The following is a 17,468-nucleotide window of genomic DNA, read 5'->3' as shown; positions in this document are numbered from 1 at the left end:
GCAGAGGGCCATTAATTTCTCCTGTATGCAGGACAACTGAAGGACAAGATGGGCAGAGGGATGCAGAGCTTTCACCTCTGAGTCTTGGGTGGCTTGGGCAATGACTCTCGGAACAATACATGTGAAATGAGCACTAGCAGAATGTTTGAGAGATGGAGATAATTTCTATCATATCCAGGTATAGGACTGAGTTCCTTATGGGCAAAATTAACTCATTGGAGACATTGCTCCAGAAGAAACATGTTATCCTCTTAGCCTGGTGTGGCGAAATAGTGATTTTTCTAGCATATGAATTATAAAAATACTAGTAAAAAAGGCCCGTTTCTGGCACAAATGAAACGGGCGCTAGCAAGGTTTTCGTCAAAGCGGCGCTGGTGACCCCTCCACCCCCCCCCCCAGGGTGCCAGCGCTCCTTCCCTCAACCCCCCCCCGAGGTCGTCGTAGGCAGTGCTCCCCCCTCCATACCCCCTCGTCCTGTATGCCCTTTCCCCCCTTTATGGTCTCAGGACCCCCCTTCCATCCCCACCTCACTGGTGTGAGGACCCCCCTCTCAGTTCTCAGGACCCCCTCCCCCCATCTGTCATCCCTGGAGCCCCTTCCCCCCTCTCTCTCTGGTGCCATGCACTCACTGTCGGTGTCTGTGGCCCCGCAGTGCAAGCAGGACGTGTGCTGCAGCCCATGCTCCGGTTCAGTGTTGCACTGAAGCTGCTGCTGTGTACGTGCAGAGGCTGAGCTGTAATATTTCCCAGTTGACTCGTAAGTGGGTAGATTTAGAACCTGTGAGCTGCTGCCGATTGCAAAGACTGGGAGAAAGAAAAGTTTGTCTTTTGTGCTCCTATGTGAAGGGGGATGTGTGCTTCAGGCTCTCCCCTTCATTATTGCTGGCTGTTGTAAAAAAACAGTGAAGAGGAGTAGGGACAGACGCAGTTTCAGGGTTTTTTAAGCTTTGTTTTTGCTTTTGTTTCAGTTCCCGCCCTCATTTCCTGTTTGCAAGGCAGCCTGAAGCTGCGTCCCTGCATGTTCCCATCACTGTTTTTAACAACAGCCAGCATTAATGAAGGGGAGGGGCTGCAGCACACGTCCCCCTTCAGATAAACCGGATATCTCTGGCGCCTCAAGTTTCCGGCTTGAGGCTTCATTGGAACGTTGGAGGTGCCTTTTAGATATATAGATTTTGTGAAGTGTATTTCTCTAGTTTGGCCAGCAGGTGGTGCATGTTTATGTTTAATTCTGTTACAGAAATGACTTTTTCAACTGTTTTTGTTTAGTTTAACACAGAGAGGAAGTAACCTTCAGTGATGTGGACAGCTACTTTTAAAAAAATGTTAAGTGCTCTGATTGGCCCAAGAGCTCAAGTTCAACTCGCTTTTTCCCCAGTCTCAGATAGGGAGAGGAGAGAGAGAGATTTCTTCACTGAGGCCCTGTGCGCAGTTATATTCTGTAACCTGTGAGCAGCTATATTTCCTGTACTCCCCAGGCACTATTCAGGTAGTGACAAAATATTTAGCTTTATAATTGATCCTTATTCAGTTATCTATTTGCCAATTATTTTCCATCTGTTTTTATAATTCACTGTTCAATATTTTTATGAAATTAAACATAATTGTTTATTGGCTCTGATGTCCTGGACTGACTAAGAATCTTGTTGGTTTGTGTGTTAGGTCTGTGAGTGCTTTCTGGGAACTGTGGGACCACTGGGAGTATCCTAGAAATCACTGGGGAATAATTTGAGAGCGGGAGACTCGCCCAGAAGCAGTTGGGACACAGTCGGTGGGAGAAGGGTGCTAGTGTAGAACACAAGCAGCAGGTGCAGGCAGACGTGATCTGTCATGGGGATAGACACAGGCAGGTGCTAGGGGTTTTGTCACACCTGTGGACTACTTTTAAAAAGTTTATTTTTTTTATTTTATTTACTTTATACATTTCTAAACATGAACTCAAGTGGTGTTGCAATCAGGTATGGTAGCTTTTTACCTGCCTTAGAGGGCTTACGATCTGTTATGTACACAAGGCAGTGCAGGGTGAAATGACTTGCCCAAGGATACAGGCCTGCTGCTGTAATCACTAGGCCAGTCCACCACTCTGATACCCTGACCTGGCATTCTTGCATTGCAGGAGCTGTGGAGAAATGCATATTACAGCTGTTGCAAAATACTGCAGCTGAGGTAGGGAAAGGATGTGATAGAGCCACTGCCTACCAGTAGATTTTGAGGATTGTCTCTAAGATTCTTGGATATCGGTCTAAAGTATCTGGTAAAATGTTTAAGCCTTTCTTGCCTTTTCACCTTGTTTGGGTGTGTTCCTAGCTGTAATCTGGTGGTGTTTGTGATTGCCAGGAGTTGAAGTGTATATTTTCTTCATGGTAACTTGTTTGTTTTTTTGTACCATTGTACACCATTCTGATTCTGGCACAATATGACGCGTTTATTATGTACTTAATATACCGCCATTGCTAAGATTAGGTCATGGTTAAATTAAGCTGGGTATTTGTATGTGTAGATGTAATGCATTTAAAAGTATTTTTTCATGGGATAGAGGTGGTTTGGGGATGTTAAACTTGCAACGATACAATAGAGCTTGTTTGTTGAGACACCTAGGGGATTGGCTGCAAGGAACATCACACTTTACTGCACGAGAGGTGGAGGAAGAGTGGGTCGGTCCATTGAGGTTACAATATGTGCTACAGGCGTCGGTCTTGCCAGCACATTTGGGGAAGAGTATATTGGTCAGACCTCTTCGACTGCTTCGGAGAGAATTAGTACGGGAATGGAGGTTTGACGCACAGCATAGTAGGTTGTTGCCTATAGTTGGGAATGGAGACTTTCTCCCCGGGTTAGAAAATTGCAGATTTAGAGTCTGGCGGCAGAAGGGGATTGACACCTTACATGATATAGTAGACTCTGATGGTAAGGTAAGGAGCTTGGAATCTCTGGGGCTGGATGGGCTAGCATGGATGAACAAATTTGCATATCAGCAGGTTTCTCACTATATCGCAGCGATTCCTAGACAATCTTTGGTTGTTGATGTGCCCAATAAGATAGACCAGCTTTATGAAATGCCTAATGAAGAAGCCGCTTCTGTTTCACTACTCCATAAAAGGCTTCAGCAGTGTCAACCACCTAGAGTATTGAGTCGCCTGAGGGCGAAATGGTTGGCGGACATACAAAAAGAAGTCGCAACGCAAATGCTGTTGAGAAGTATGAGGCAAATCCCAAAAAGAACGAGTAGTGCAGAGCTAAGGGAATGTCAGGGAAGGGTGATCCTGCGAGCGTATACGTCTAAGCTGAGAGTGCACTTAATGGGAGGAGTGGACTCACCTCAGTGTGTTAAATGTGGGGGGCCTCAGAGTACCTACTATCACGCTATGTGGGAGTGCCCCAAGATACAGCAGTTCTGGGCGAAAATAATCAACTTTTTGAGACAAATTTTGAACACCAATATCTTGCTACAGTCAGAGAATGTTCTGCTGGGGGTGGATGCTTTGGTGGGGGCTAGTGCTGTCTATCAAAACTTGCTATTCTATAAAGCATTTCTAATTGGGAAAAATGCATATTAGTCAACTGGGTGGGTCAAGAAGCTCCCACATACTGGCAGTGGCGTAACCGGCTGCATGTTTTTGTATTAATGGAACTGCGAGAGGTTCATCTGCAATTTAAAAGACAAAAGGAGTTTGATTTAACCTGGAAAAGCTACATACAGGTGCTAGCGCCTTGAGCTCGTAGTTTCATTGTCAATCAGATGGAGGACTCCCTTACTTAAGAATGGGAGGTACACGACAGTCTCGAGGTGATGGTAAAGTCTCATGTTAACAGAGTTGGATCCTTATGGTGGGGTAATGGGGGGGGGGGGGGGGGAATGGAAGGTAAGGGTCTGAGGGAGTAGGAGGTTGAGGGAGGGAGGGGGAAGGGATGTTTAATTTTGTTCGGGTGGGATTCGCTGAAGCTAAGATGTTAGGTTAATATATGTTGAAGATTTGTAATATACTGAAACAAGTTGCGATTATCTAGGGGAAGGGATACTCTTATAAGAGCAAAAAACTTGATGACGATATGATCTTAATGAAGTACCTGTGGACATAGGAGCTGACTCTGTGGGTGCTTGAGCACCCCCAATATTGAGAAAATTCCTTGTATGTGTCCAGGAAGGGGTTATTTCCACTGGGCTTAGCACCCCCAATAATTTTGAAAAGTTGGCTCCTATGCCTGTGGATAATATAATACTTGAATATATGTACACTCGAGTTGTGATTTGTAATGTTGTAATGCCATCAATAAAAACGTTGAACTATAAAAGTATTTTTTCCTCTAAAACCAATATTCCAGTAAGTTGCAAGACATGAAAATAAATCTGAAAGGTAAATGTGTGAACTGAAATTTTGAAGTAGGTGTTTGACCTGTGCTCTCCTTTTCCTTTTTAGATGAAGACTGTTAGCGTTGCCTTAGTTTTATGCCTGAATGTGGGCGTGGACCCTCCAGATGTGGTGAAGACAAGTCCCTGTGCCCGCCTGGAGTGCTGGATAGGTAAGCCTGTGTGTGCGTTTGTCAACATACTGGCCCAGCATTTTTCCTCCTGCACCTTTTGGGCTTCTCTTGGGCTATGTCACCATAAGCCTTCTGTTGCATCTATCCAGTTACTATGAGCTGGTCCTTGGCAGAGACTGTCCCTCCCTCTGGGGCTTGGGACATGTATACCCCAAATCTTTCCAGTGTGAACAGCACTTCTGCAGGATCCCAGGCTCTGCTTGTCTGGAGAACACTTCCAGTGGGGACAGTCTAGAGCTCTACGTCCTGTTTACATTTCATAACCCCAAAGTTCCTTCTGATCACAAGGTGATTCCAGAAAACATTGTAGGCCTCTGGTTTTGTTGTGTCCTTTGTTTAATTTGATTTAAAATGTATATTCTGTTTCTTGAATTTGAGTTTGTACAAAGTGGATTACAAATGGAAAAGTTAACAATTCACAAAACTTACCAAATATAGGCAGCAATCCATATTTCCTTAGCACTAGCAGCAGATGAATCCACATGTCTACTAGGTTGTGACTATCTACCAGCAGGTGGAGATAGAGAAAACTGAAGTGCCTCATGTGATGGATAGCTCCTGGTCATTCAGTATTCTCTATCTCCAGCAGGTGAGTAGATGGATCTTTCCCAGCTCCTGATTCTTCTGCTGCTAGCTCCTGGCCTTTTTGGCTTCAGTTTAGTTTGTGGGTTGTGTGGCTGAGCAGCGCCGCCTTTGGAGGGGTACACCTGGTCACCCCAGGTCCCTCCTCCACTAGACACCACTTCCTTTCCTTGCCTCTTTCTCCTTTCTCACTTGTTAAAAAAAAACAAAAAACAAAAACAAAACTACAGTCCGTGCTGGTTGACTGAGTTCTCCCTAGGTCCCAACTGGTGGTAGAGGCATTGATAGTGTGCAGTTGTCCTGGAGAGAGAATTGAATACAGCAGCTTCATGACTTCAGTCAGAGTCTCTGGGGCACCCCCGTTTGGTGAGTGAATATTACTGCGGCAGTAGTATTGTCCTGGAGCGCCATTAGGATTGAGGCAGCGCCGCTTATGGATGCAGAGCTTGTTACGTGCTGCTTTCGCTGTGGGAAGTGGCGAGCAGCATCAGGTCTTTGTGCCCGGGTGCTGCAGTGTTCCTGCAGAGCCGGATGGAGCTGGTTCCTTAGAGGTCGCTGGGGTTTCCTGCGCACCTGAAACTCGCACCAATTCCCCCTCTTCGTGCGGCATTCTGCTGCCTAAGAGGTGGTATTGTGACTCTGTTGGAGACAGGTTCAGTAGTTCCCCTTCCCCCTCTCAATACTGAAATGGCTCCTTTAGGCCCTTCTGTTGCCTCCCAGTTGGAGGGAGACGCGGAAGAGAGGGAAATTCTCTGAGGAGGAAAACTGGATCATCTGTCATTGGGAGGAATTGGCATCTTTTATTATTAAGGCCCTTTACGTTTTAAATATTGCGGAACCAGAGTCCTGTACCCCGGCTGCAGCCAATCCTAAGATGGCCAGCACTCAGCGGCCACCTCGGGCATTTCTGGTGCATGCGGCTATGAATGAAATAATTTTAGCGCAGTGATCCACCCCCAATGCACCTCTGCGGGTGGCCAAAACTATGACCCATCTATATCTGCTATAGCAGGCAGAATTAGACAAGCTGCTTTCGCCTAGGTTGGACTCCTTGGTGGTGGCAGTCAACAAGAAGACCACTTTGCCTGTAGAGGAAGGCATCGCCTTAAAAGACATTCAGGATAGAAAGCTCGAGTCCTCGCTCAAGCTTTCTTTTGAGGTGTCTGTGCTCTCCTTGCAGATGGCTGTTTGCAGTTCGTACGCCGCCAGGTCCTGTCTCAGTTGGGTTCAGCAGTTGGCGGATTCTTTCCAAGATTCTGAGGCCCGGGCCCCTTTGGAGCTACCCGATGTGGAATCAGGGCTTGCCTGTTTGGCAGGTTCCCTGTATGATCTCATTTGTGTGTCGGTGAAGCAGATGACTCTTGTCAGTCACTGCTCACTGCTCTTTGTGGTTGTGCCACTGGGCAGCGGACGCGACGTTAAACAGCGTTTGGTGAAATTGCCATTTAAAGGCCATTTGCTTTTTGGTGAGACCTTGAAGAAGCTGGTAAAGGACCTGGGTGACTTTTAGTCTCAGCATCTGCCTGATGATCGGGCTAATCTTTCTAAGTCTGGGATGACCCATCCTCGTTTCAGGGATCGTAACGATCGGGGTTCTCCCAGTGTTTGCGCTATCAGTCTCATCAGCCCTTTCACTCGGACAGACGTCCAGCACCCTCCTCAGGCTGGCAGCTCTGTTCAGCTGCTCGTACCCCACGATGATAGGGCGCCAGGTCTCTCCTCGGTCCCGAATGGCAGATGGCTGTCACTGTTTTTTTGAGGAGTGGGCCCGCATAACTTCAGACCAGTGGGTCCTTGATATCATTCAAGATGGTTACAAATTAGAATTGACCTCTCCCGTCTCAGATTTTTTCTTGGACTCCCCGTGTGGGCAGCGATTTATTCACTTCATGGTCTGCTGGATTTGGGAGCCGTTCTGGTGCTGGCGGCGAGTTGCGGTTGGGATGTTGTTCTATTTGCTTTGTAGTTCCCAAACAAAAAGGAGAAGCCTTTCGGCCGGTTCTCAACCTCAAACAGGTCAGTCGTACCCTCAAGGTCTGGCACTTCCGCATGGAAACCTTGTGTTCTGTGCTGGAGGCAGTGCAACAGGGCGAGGTTTTGACAGCACTGGACCTCAAGGAGGCTTACCTACATATTCCCATTTGGCCTCTACATCAGAAGTGGAGGAGTGGAGGAGTGGCCTAGTGGTTAGGGTGGTAGACTTTGGTCCTGGGGAACTGAGGAACTGAGTTCGATTCCCACTTCAGGCACAGGCAGCTCCTTGTGACTCTGAGCAAGTCACTTAACCCTCCATTGCCCCATGTAAGCCGCATTGAGCCTGCCATGAGTGGGAAAGCGCGGGGTACAAAATGTAACAAAAGTTCCTGTGTTTCATGGTACTCGGTCAGCATTTCCAGTTTCAGGCCAATCCCTTCGGCCTAGCCATGGTGCCTCAAACTTTCTCCAAAGTTATGATGGTGGTAGCTGCCTACCTGCGGTGCCAAGGAGTATGTGTTCATCCCTATCTGGACAATGGGCTGATCTGAACTTCCTCGGTCCAGGAGAGAGAGCAAGCCGTGGTCCGAGTAATTTCGGTGTTGCAGTCCTTGGGATAGGTCATCAATTTTCCCAAGAGTCATCTGGTGCCCCCTCAGTATCTGGGGGTTGGACTCGACATGGCTCAGGGCAGGGTCTTTCTGCCCAAGCACAGAGGAGCCAAGCTGCAACGGCAGATGTGGCTTTTGCTCTAGTCTCTAGCTCCCCAGATCTGGGACTATGTTCAAGTCCTCTGATCAATGGCAGCAATGTTGGACATGCTGCCCTGGGCTCAGGCTCACATGTGTCCGCTCTAACTCTTTCTGTTCCCCAGTGTCTCAGGATTACAAGCGGAATCTTTACTGAGTGGCTCTAGCGAGTCACAGCATGGCTTGGTAGCTATCAGATACCAATCTAACTTGGGGCCTTCCCTTGGCGACGTCGAAGTGGACAGTGGTAATCACTGATGCTAGCCTCTCGGGATTGGGGGGGAGGGGCTCATTGCCTTCGTCGGGTGGCTCAGGGGCTCTGGTCCCAAGAGGAAGCTTTGTGGCCGATCAATCAGTTGGAGCTTCATGCAGTGTGCCTTGTGCCTTTGGAGTTTCTTCCTGTGGTAGAGGGCAAACTGGTTCGGGTCCTCTAAGAGAACGTGACAGCGGTGGCCTACATCAACCAGCAAGGGGGAACGCACAGTGCAGCACCAGCTCTTGAGGTGCGCTTCCTGTTCGAGTGGGCAGAGGCTCATCTGCAGCAGCTGTCCACAACTCACATTGCTGGACCCCAGAACATTTGCGTGGATTAACTCAGCAGACGTACTAGGCTTGGGTGAATGTGAGCTTGCAGCCTCAGCATTTCAGCTGATAGAGGCCCAGTGGGGGACACCAGTCATGGACCTGATGGCGACCCACCACAATGAGGGGTTCGATGCGCTTCTCCAGCCCAGGTTGTCCGGAGTCCTGCTCTACGTGTTTCCCTCGTGGCCCATGTTAGGCAGAGTTAAGCGCATTCAGGTCCATGCCGGCTGTGTAATCCTGGTGGCCCTGGATTGGCCTCGTCGTCCGTGGTATGCAGATCTGATTTGTTTGCAGTAGGACGACCTACTGAGGCTGCCGGCAGGCCCTGGTCTACTGGTCCAGGGTCCGGTTCTGATGCAGGATCCCTCCAGTTATGGTCTTTCAGCTTGGCTGTTGAGTGGGCATGATTGAGAGAGAAGACTATTCGCTGGAGGTGATAACTACCCTCTGTCAAGCAAAAAAGTACTCTACTTCAGCATCTTATGCTCGTGTGGTGCCTTTTCGAGGCTTGATGTGTGGACCAGGTGATTCCCCCACTGGCTTTTTCCATTCCCCAAATTTTGGCCGCCTTGGTGCTCAGTTCTTTGAGGGTACAGGTGGCAGTGCTGGCCTGTTACAGAGGCAAGTTGCTTGGGGCTTCTCTGGTAATGCACCCAGATTTTGTCCGCTTTCTCAAAGGGTGTGTCGGCTCAAGCCACCATTGCATCCACCGTGTCCGGAGTGGAATCTTATTCTGATGCTTTGGTCTCTGCAGAACGCCCCTTTCAATCTGTTGTGTTGCTCTTCTTTGAAAGATCTGACCCTCAAGGTGGTAGCGCTATAGAAATGATTTATAGTAGTAGTAGTTTTCCTGCTGGTGATCTCTTTGATGCGCCATGTCTTGCAGCTGCAAGCCTTATCCTGTCAGGAGCTGTTTCTGTGTTTCACTGCTGATGTGGGGGGGGGGGGGGGGGTCATGCTTCACACAGTTCCCTCTTATCTTCCTAAGGTGGTTTCTGCCTTTCACCTGAAGCAGCTTTTCCTTCCAGCCTTTTGGGCAGAAGTATGCCCTCGGGATTTTGATTCCTTCTGCCTTCTTGATGTCCCACGTATCCTTTTGTGGTACTAAAGGTAACCAATGAGTTTCGTTGATCTGATCACTTGTTCATGCTGCGTGCCAGCTCTCATGAAGGAGAGGTGGCCTATAAGGCAACTATTGCTCGCTGGGTACGAGAGGCAATTGCTTCAGTGTATTTACTGGTGCACCAGCACATTCCAGAGCATCTCCGGGTTCACTCGACTCAGGTGGTAGTTACCTTGTGGGTGGAGATGCGCTTGATCTCATTGGAAGAGATTTGCAGGGCGGTGACTTCATCGTCGATGCATTTTTTTTTTTTTTTTGTTACATTTGTACCCTGCGCTTTCCCACTCATGGCAGGCTCAATGCGGCGGGCAATGGAGGGTTAAGTGACTTGCCCAGAGTCACAAGGAGCTGCCTGTGCCGGGAATCGAACTCAGTTCCTCAGTTCCCCAGGACCAAAGTCCACCACCCTAACCACTAGGCCACTCCTCCACTACTTTCTCTAAGCATTATTGGCTTAGTCTGCTGTGGTCTTTGGGGCCGCAGTCCTGGGATTGGGCGTGTCAGTTTCCCCACCCTAGATAAGATTGCTTTATTACATTCCACTAGCCTCTGGATTCATCTGCTGCTAATGCTAACTTGATAACTTTCTTTCCTTTAGCACAGCAGATGAATTCAGAAGCCCACCCTGGATTGCTGTTCTGTTTCGTCGTTGTTGCAGTTTTCACGTCAGTGTGTTTTAATATAAGGATGTTCAATTTTGCTTCTTGTGAGAAAGGAGAAAAGTATGCTTTCTGTTCTACTGCTTTGCTACAAGAAATACTGAATGACCAGGAGCTATCTGTCACATGAGGCACTTCAGTGTTTTCTATCGCCACCTGCTGGTAGATGGTTATAACTCACTAGTCTCTGGATTCATCTGCTGTGCTAAAGGAAAGAAAATGATCAGGTAAGACACAATTTCTCGATCTGGCACGCAGGATATACTTGTGCATTAAAATAACCTAGACAACTAATTAAAATAATTAAAATCTTAAACAGTAGCTAGCTTGATCACTAAATAATAAAACTGAGTAATAGTTAAGTTAATGTCACAGGCTCCTCCTTAGTGTGTCCTGTAATGCGCAGGCAGTGTGGGCCTCCATTGGTCTTTGTGACGTTAACAATACTGTTATGTGAGGGAGGAAATGGTTTCTTTTCCTTCACTGGTTTTCATCAGTATACAGCGGTGTGTTCTTTTATCAGAACTAGGGTTGTACTGAATGTTTGTGTTTGATTCGGGCCCTGAATAGTGCCTCGCATACATTCTTCATATTCAGCCGAATTGTGATTTAAATTTGAATATAATCTGGAGCTCTACTATGCTAACTCCTACTGAAATAAGCACTAATTTCACATTGCTTCTTTATTATTTATGTTAAAGCTCAATGCCCATTACCCATTATTCATATTTGGTGTTTGTATTCAGCTGAATAATAATTTTCATTACTCGTATCTGACCGAATAGAAAAATATATTTTTCGATATAGCTGTAATCGGAACTGGTTTTGTTGGGCTCTTCAGAATTTAAACAGGATTTAGTGTTGCATAAAGAAGGGCCACAGTAAGAAAATGTAGCAAGTGTTTGAGAAAAGGCTTTGTGGCCCTTCTTTAAACAAGGGGAGAGGGGGGGGGGGTGAGAATTCAGAAGAGTGAATGAAACAACTTGTGGCTACAGTTCGTCAATCAAAGCCCTCCTGCAGAAATGTTGAGTGTCCAAAGGTTGAGCAGGCAAAGGAGGGCAAAGTGAAAAGGCTGTGGAACAAGAGTGGAAGTTTGAGTGCGTGCTGATGTTGAGTATGAGCGAGCTGGTTGCGGGTGCAGATTAAAAATGAGACCCACACAGGAGCAGCATGTTGCGTACTATTTGCTTTCCTTCTCCCTCTCCCATCCAGTCTGTTGTAAAATTGCTATGGAATATATAATTTGGTATGAAATCCCCTTTTGTCCCCCAAAATTAAAGTTCAATCGTAGCTGAATAAATGATCAGTATTTTAAGTATGGTTGGTGAATTTTAGTGCTTCTAACTTGAAATAGTCGCTCAGCTCTGTCAATGCTCCCCAGTCCTTCCCTAAAGCACCCTCTGCTATTCCGGTACTGAGACCCCCCTCCCTCCACCTTTTTCTGTGGAGAAAGAGCCTAGTAGTTAGAGCAGAGGGTTCCAATTCCATTTCTCTCTGATGCGCCCTGTGACCTTGGGCAAGTTCTTCATCCTTTGCTCCCTTGGGTACATAAGTACATAAGTAGTGCCATACTGGGAAAGACCAAAGGTCCATCTAGCCCAGCATCCTGTCACCGACAGTGGCCAATCCAGGTCAAGGGCACCTGGCACGCTCCCCAAACGTAAAAACATTCCAGACAAGTTATACCTAAAAATGTAAGTCCTCTGGGAAAGGGAGTTAAATTCACTTGATGATAACTCACTTTGAGCTTGGATTTGGAAAGGTGAGTAATTTTAAATTCGGATCCAAACCCCCACAACTGTAGCCCAGTTCAGCTCTTGAGCACCCCCTGCTTTTCCAGTTTTGACTGGGCTTTTCACCCCATCACCACTACAGCACACCTCACTTTTGACTTGCAACCCCAACAAATTAATGTTGATTACTGGTCTGTAAAAGTGAAGGTGAACATCAGTAATGATCAAGACCACATAATGTCTCAGAAGCTCGTGAAGTCTAAAACTGATGTGTTTATAGCTTCTTATATTGTATGAATAAAACAAATCACGGCCTATAAGGGCTGTAATGTTCTCCCAGACCAATATGGCCTCTGGAAGGCAGCTTTATGCACTGGGTGGGGGGAATATCTCAAGAAGGATGGAGTAGCTGTTGAAGTCCATTGGACATTTTAAGCACATTTTTTGAGAACTTCTCACAATGCATATTCAGCCTGAATTGGCAGAGTTAGCGTTCCAAGACCTCTGGGAGCCCCTTGGGACCTGCAGGTAATGAGGTGACCCTGCACTTGGTGCTTTTATTTTATTTTTTTCCCCAGCACTGCCTTTGGGCTGATTGATGGGTCCCTGCTCCTCTGTTTGTTTGTTTCCCTGGCACTCAAGGCCACTGAGAGCTTGATTTGCAATTCAGGTAATAGGTGCCATTCCCATAATGTTTCTCCCTATCCTTTTTCAGGGAAATGGCACGCGTCTTCAGCTAGCCTTCTGTTTTATAGGCAACATATTAAGCACATTAAACAGTAATGAAAAACAAAATCCCATTTAAAAAAAGATGCATGTCCTGTAGGTAGCTAAAGACAGATCAGTATTTTAACAGTGGCCTAATGGAGCAGAGGCTTAAGAGTCTCCTGTTCATGCAGCCCATGATGGAAGCCATGTGTCGGAGCAAGCATGATTCCTTAGCACCTCTTTCTGTCTGGCCAGCTGGATGCTTGTGGTGTTGGAATGGCGTTGATTATATTAATAGAACAATGTCTGGCCTTCTTACACAGCTAGGAGCGTGCCGGATCTATCCTGGTCTTTTGCTATAATCCCCTTTTTCTGAAGAACACAAGTAGGCAGATGATCAAAAGCAAATACGGGCTCTAGAGGCCATTGGAGCCTGCCCAATGATCAGAGCCGGTGAGCGCATGTAACAACAAGCTCGCTGGCTCTGAATGCGATGAGTATGCTAAACAGGCCATTGCCTATTTCTCCCCAATGCTTAGCGGGCAGCGCGCCAAACAAGGGTGATGCTCCCGCAGCAAACTCTGCGCCAGCTCGGAGCTAATATTAGGTTTTGCAAGGGCATTGGGGAGGAATGGGGAGACCCTGCCCACCATGCATTTGCATGTTTACAATCTCGTTCCCCCCCCCCACCCCCCAACACAAAGGGGCTGGAGGTCCATCAACACCACCCCCACATATCACCCCCTAGCCGCACCTTCCCTCCCTCCCACCCTAGCCTGGTGGTCGAGTGCCTCTTCCCACCCTAGCCTGGGGGTCGAGTGCCTCCTTCCTCCCTCCTCCCACCCTAGCCTGGTGGTAAAGTCCTCCTCCCTCCCTAGCCTGGTGGTTGAGTGCGTCCTCCAACCTCCCCTCGTACCTGGAAGCAGAAGGAGGGAGTAAGCACTCCCTCCTGCGAGTGCCACCTCAAAATGGTGGTGCCCTGCCCTTACTGGGATACACTGGGCAGGGCTTCATTACCATATAAGGTTTTTTCATCTTCCTGCCAAAACCCACTACCAGCATAGCTTGTCCTGTTACACCTACTGCATGTTATTTTTGGACCAACTCTAGATTTGGTTTTGTATTGTATCATTCAGGCTTACCAGTAGCTCTTTGATAAGCTATGTAGATAGCTGTTAGGCATATTTAGAGATGCACTCTTTCCAGCTCCCGTTATTTTATAGTACTATCTTTCACTGTTTGTTCTTTTTACACATTCTGCACTTTTTTTGATATTTTAGGTAGTCTACCACCAGTGTGTGTTTCACGCTACTATGATTTTTAATATATTTGCTGAATATGTTGTGTAACACTTAAGTATGTTGGGACCGCGTCTTATTTACACACTAGGAAAGAAGGCCCGTTTCTCCGAGCAATGAAACGGGCGCTAGCTTTTGGGGGGGGGGGGGGGGGTTGACTCACATACGGAGATCAGTGGCGATTTTCCAGGGCCGCCCCATGGCTCGTCGCGGTTGTAGGTGGTTCGTTTGCCGCCGCTGTTGTTAGCGTTGCTCTGTGTGGGTGTCGATTTTCCTGTGCCGCCCTCAACGTCATCGCGTTTTGACGCGAGGGCGGAGCACAGGTACAGTACTAAAACTCACCCTCAACGTTTGCTCCGCCCTCGTTGTCATGACGTTTGACGCGAGGGCGGGGCCTGGTGGCTTCACCACCACGAACCTTCGAACCTGAAGGAACTGTTGTCAGTGGCTTGGCTTCACTGACGTCAGTGTCCTCAGAACGTTGAGGGTGAGTTTTATTATAGTAGATATTTTTACACTTACTACATGCTATTTTTGGACCAACTCTAGATTTGGTTTTCTGTGGTACAATTCAGGCTTATAAGCAGCTCTTTTGGATTAGCAATGTAGATACATTGTCTACATTGACCTGCCACCCAGAAACGCCAAAAAATCATCCAGAACTTTCCTCAACCTCCACTTCCCTAAGTGCAAAGGCATAAAGTATAAAGGACTACATGCTTCAACCTTCTCCTACAGGAGCACGCAACTCTGGAACGCACTACCACGCGGCCTGAGAGCGGTCTACGAGTTGACAGACTTCCGCAAACGATTGGAGACCTATCTCTTTGACAAAACATACCACAAGGATCAAAACATATAAATCCCATATACATCATAACAATGCCTCAAGATATTACCCCACGTACTCCACGTCCCCGTACTCTCCCATTCAATATCTACCCACAGATAAAAACTGTCTACCCCATCGCTTACTTGCTATTATTCGATCAGCGTAGTAAGTCCCCTACACCATATCCTTTAGTTTCCACGCCCCAAAGGCGACTGATCTTTATCTGTTCACAATGTAACCCATAATCGTAATGTAAGAAACTGTATTTCCATCATTTACAATGTATTGTAAGCCACACTGAGCCCGCAAATAGGTGGGAAAATGTGGGATACAAATGCAACTAAATAAATAAATAAATAAATATTGTGTATATTTAGAGATGCAAACTTTCCAGCAGCCATTATTTTAAAGTGCTGTTTCTCACTGTTCTCTTTACACGTTCTGCACTTTTTTGATATTTCAGATAGTTGACGACTAGCGCATCTTATTAAATACCATTTATCTTATTATTTTTTTTAGTGTTCTGCAAAGAAAATTGATTTAAATATGCTCAGTAGATATTATATAGAGCTGTCTTTTTTTTTTTTTTTTTGTAGAATTTCTTTTCTATCATTTTCAATCCTCTTTAGCATATTTGACTTGTTCTTTTACGACCTTTCACACACAAAGCTGTTTGCATTTATGATGCCCATTTAATATGTTTTTTATTCAGAATTACATCAACATAGTAGATGACGGCAGAAAACGACCTGCACGGTCCATCCAGTCTGCCCAACAAGATAAACTCATATGTGGCACTTTTTGTGTATATCTTACCTTGATTTGTAACTGTCATTTTCAGGGCACAGACCATGTAAGTCTGCCCAGCACTATCCCCGCCTCCCAACCATCAGTCCCGCCTCCCACCACCGGATCTGGCACAGACTGTATAAGTCTGCCCAGCACTCTCCCCGCCTCCCAACCACCAGCTCTAGCACAGACCGTATAAGTCTGCCCGGCACTATCCCCGCCTCCCAACCATCAGTCCCGCCTCCCACCACCGGATCTGGCACAGACTGTATAAGTCTGCCCAGCACTCTCCCCGCCTCCCAACCACCAGCTCTAGCACAGACCGTATAAGTCTGCCCAGCACTATCCCTGCCCCCCAACCACCCGCCCTGCCTCCCACCATTGGCTAAGAAATCCTTTTTGTAAAGATGAATCTCTGATAGCATGCAGGTCTCTCTATCTTGTCTTCCCGCCTCCCAACCACCAGCTCTAGCACAGACCATATAAGTCTTCCCAGCACTATCCCCGCCTCCCAACCACCAGTCCCGCCTCCCACCACCGGATCTGGCACAGACTGTATAAGTCTGCCCAGCACTCTCCCCGCCTCCCAACCACCAGCTCTAGCACAGACCGTATAAGTCTGCCCAGCACTATCCCTGCCCCCCAACCACCCGCCCTGCCTCCCACCATTGGCTAAGAAATCCTTTTTGTAAAGATGAATCTCTGATAGCATGCAGGTCTCTCTATCTTGTCTTCCCGCCTCCCAACCACCAGCTCTAGCACAGACCGTATAAGTCTGCCCAGCACTATCCCCGCCTCTCAACCACCAGCTCTAGCACAGACCGTATAAGTCTGCCCAGCACTATCCCCGCCTCCCAACCATCAGTCCCGCCTCCCACCACCGGATCTGGCACAGACTGTATAAGTCTGCCCAGCACTCTCCCCGCCTCCCAACCACCAGCTCTAGCACAGACCGTATAAGTCTGCCCAGCACTATCCCCGCCTCCCAACCACCAGTCCCGCCTCCCACCACCGGATCTGGCACAGACTGTATAAGTCTGCCCAGCACTCTCCCCGCCTCCCAACCACCAGCTCTAGCACAGACCGTATAAGTCTGCCCAGCACTATCCCTGCCCCCCAACCACCCGCCCTGCCTCCCACCATTGGCTAAGAAATCCTTTTTGTAAAGATGAATCTCTGATAGCATGCAGGTCTCTCTATCTTGTCTTCCCGCCTCCCAACCACCAGCTCTAGCACAGACCGTATAAGTCTGCCCAGCACTATCCCCGCCTCCCAACCACCAGTCCCGCCTCCCACCACCGGATCTGGCACAGACTGTATAAGTCTTCCCAGCACTCTCCCCGCCTCCCAACCACCAGCTCTAGCACAGACCGTATAAGTCTGCCCAGCACTATCCCTGCCCCCCAACCACCCGCCCTGCCTCCCACCATTGGCTAAGAAATCCTTTTTGTAAAGATGAATCTCTGATAGCATGCAGGTCTCTCTATCTTGTCTTCCCGCCTCCCAACCACCAGCTCTAGCACAGACCGTATAAGTCTGCCCAGCACTATCCCCGCCTCCCAACCACCAGTCCCGCCTCCCACCACCGGATCTGGCACAGACTGTATAAGTCTGCCCAGCACTCTCCCCGCCTCCCAACCACCAGCTCTAGCACAGACCATATAAGTCTTCCCAGCACTATCCCCGCCTCCCAACCACCAGTCCCGCCTCCCACCACCGGCTCTCGGACAGACCGTAGAAGTCATATTTTGTCTTTGACAAGGTGCTTTCTCTAAGTAGCCATGGTCACATATTTTTGAGGTATTTTATTATATTCAGCTTTTAGTATATTCTATATCACATTTTTCCACACCTCAGAGCACTTTTCACTAGGAGTTTTCTCAAATAGTTATTAC

The 17,468-nt window shown here is 47.7% G+C and overlaps 1 protein-coding gene across 2 annotated transcripts in view; it reads left to right on the top strand.

Annotated features, from left to right (window-relative positions):
* Positions 1-17,468, top strand: part of RPTOR (regulatory associated protein of MTOR complex 1) — a 466,323-nt gene that overhangs the window by 64,525 nt on the left and 384,330 nt on the right. For both annotated transcript variants that reach the window (XM_030208599.1, XM_030208598.1), the window contains exon 2: positions 4,418-4,520. In XM_030208599.1, the coding sequence (XP_030064459.1) occupies positions 4,418-4,520 (103 nt within the window). The remainder of the gene's footprint in view (positions 1-4,417; positions 4,521-17,468) is intronic.

This window comes from Microcaecilia unicolor, chromosome 6 (assembly GCF_901765095.1).
Source record: "Microcaecilia unicolor chromosome 6, aMicUni1.1, whole genome shotgun sequence".
NCBI lineage: Eukaryota > Metazoa > Chordata > Amphibia > Gymnophiona > Siphonopidae > Microcaecilia > Microcaecilia unicolor.
The sequence above is the reverse complement of the archived record's forward strand: the minus strand, read 5'-3'. Positions and strand labels throughout refer to the sequence as shown.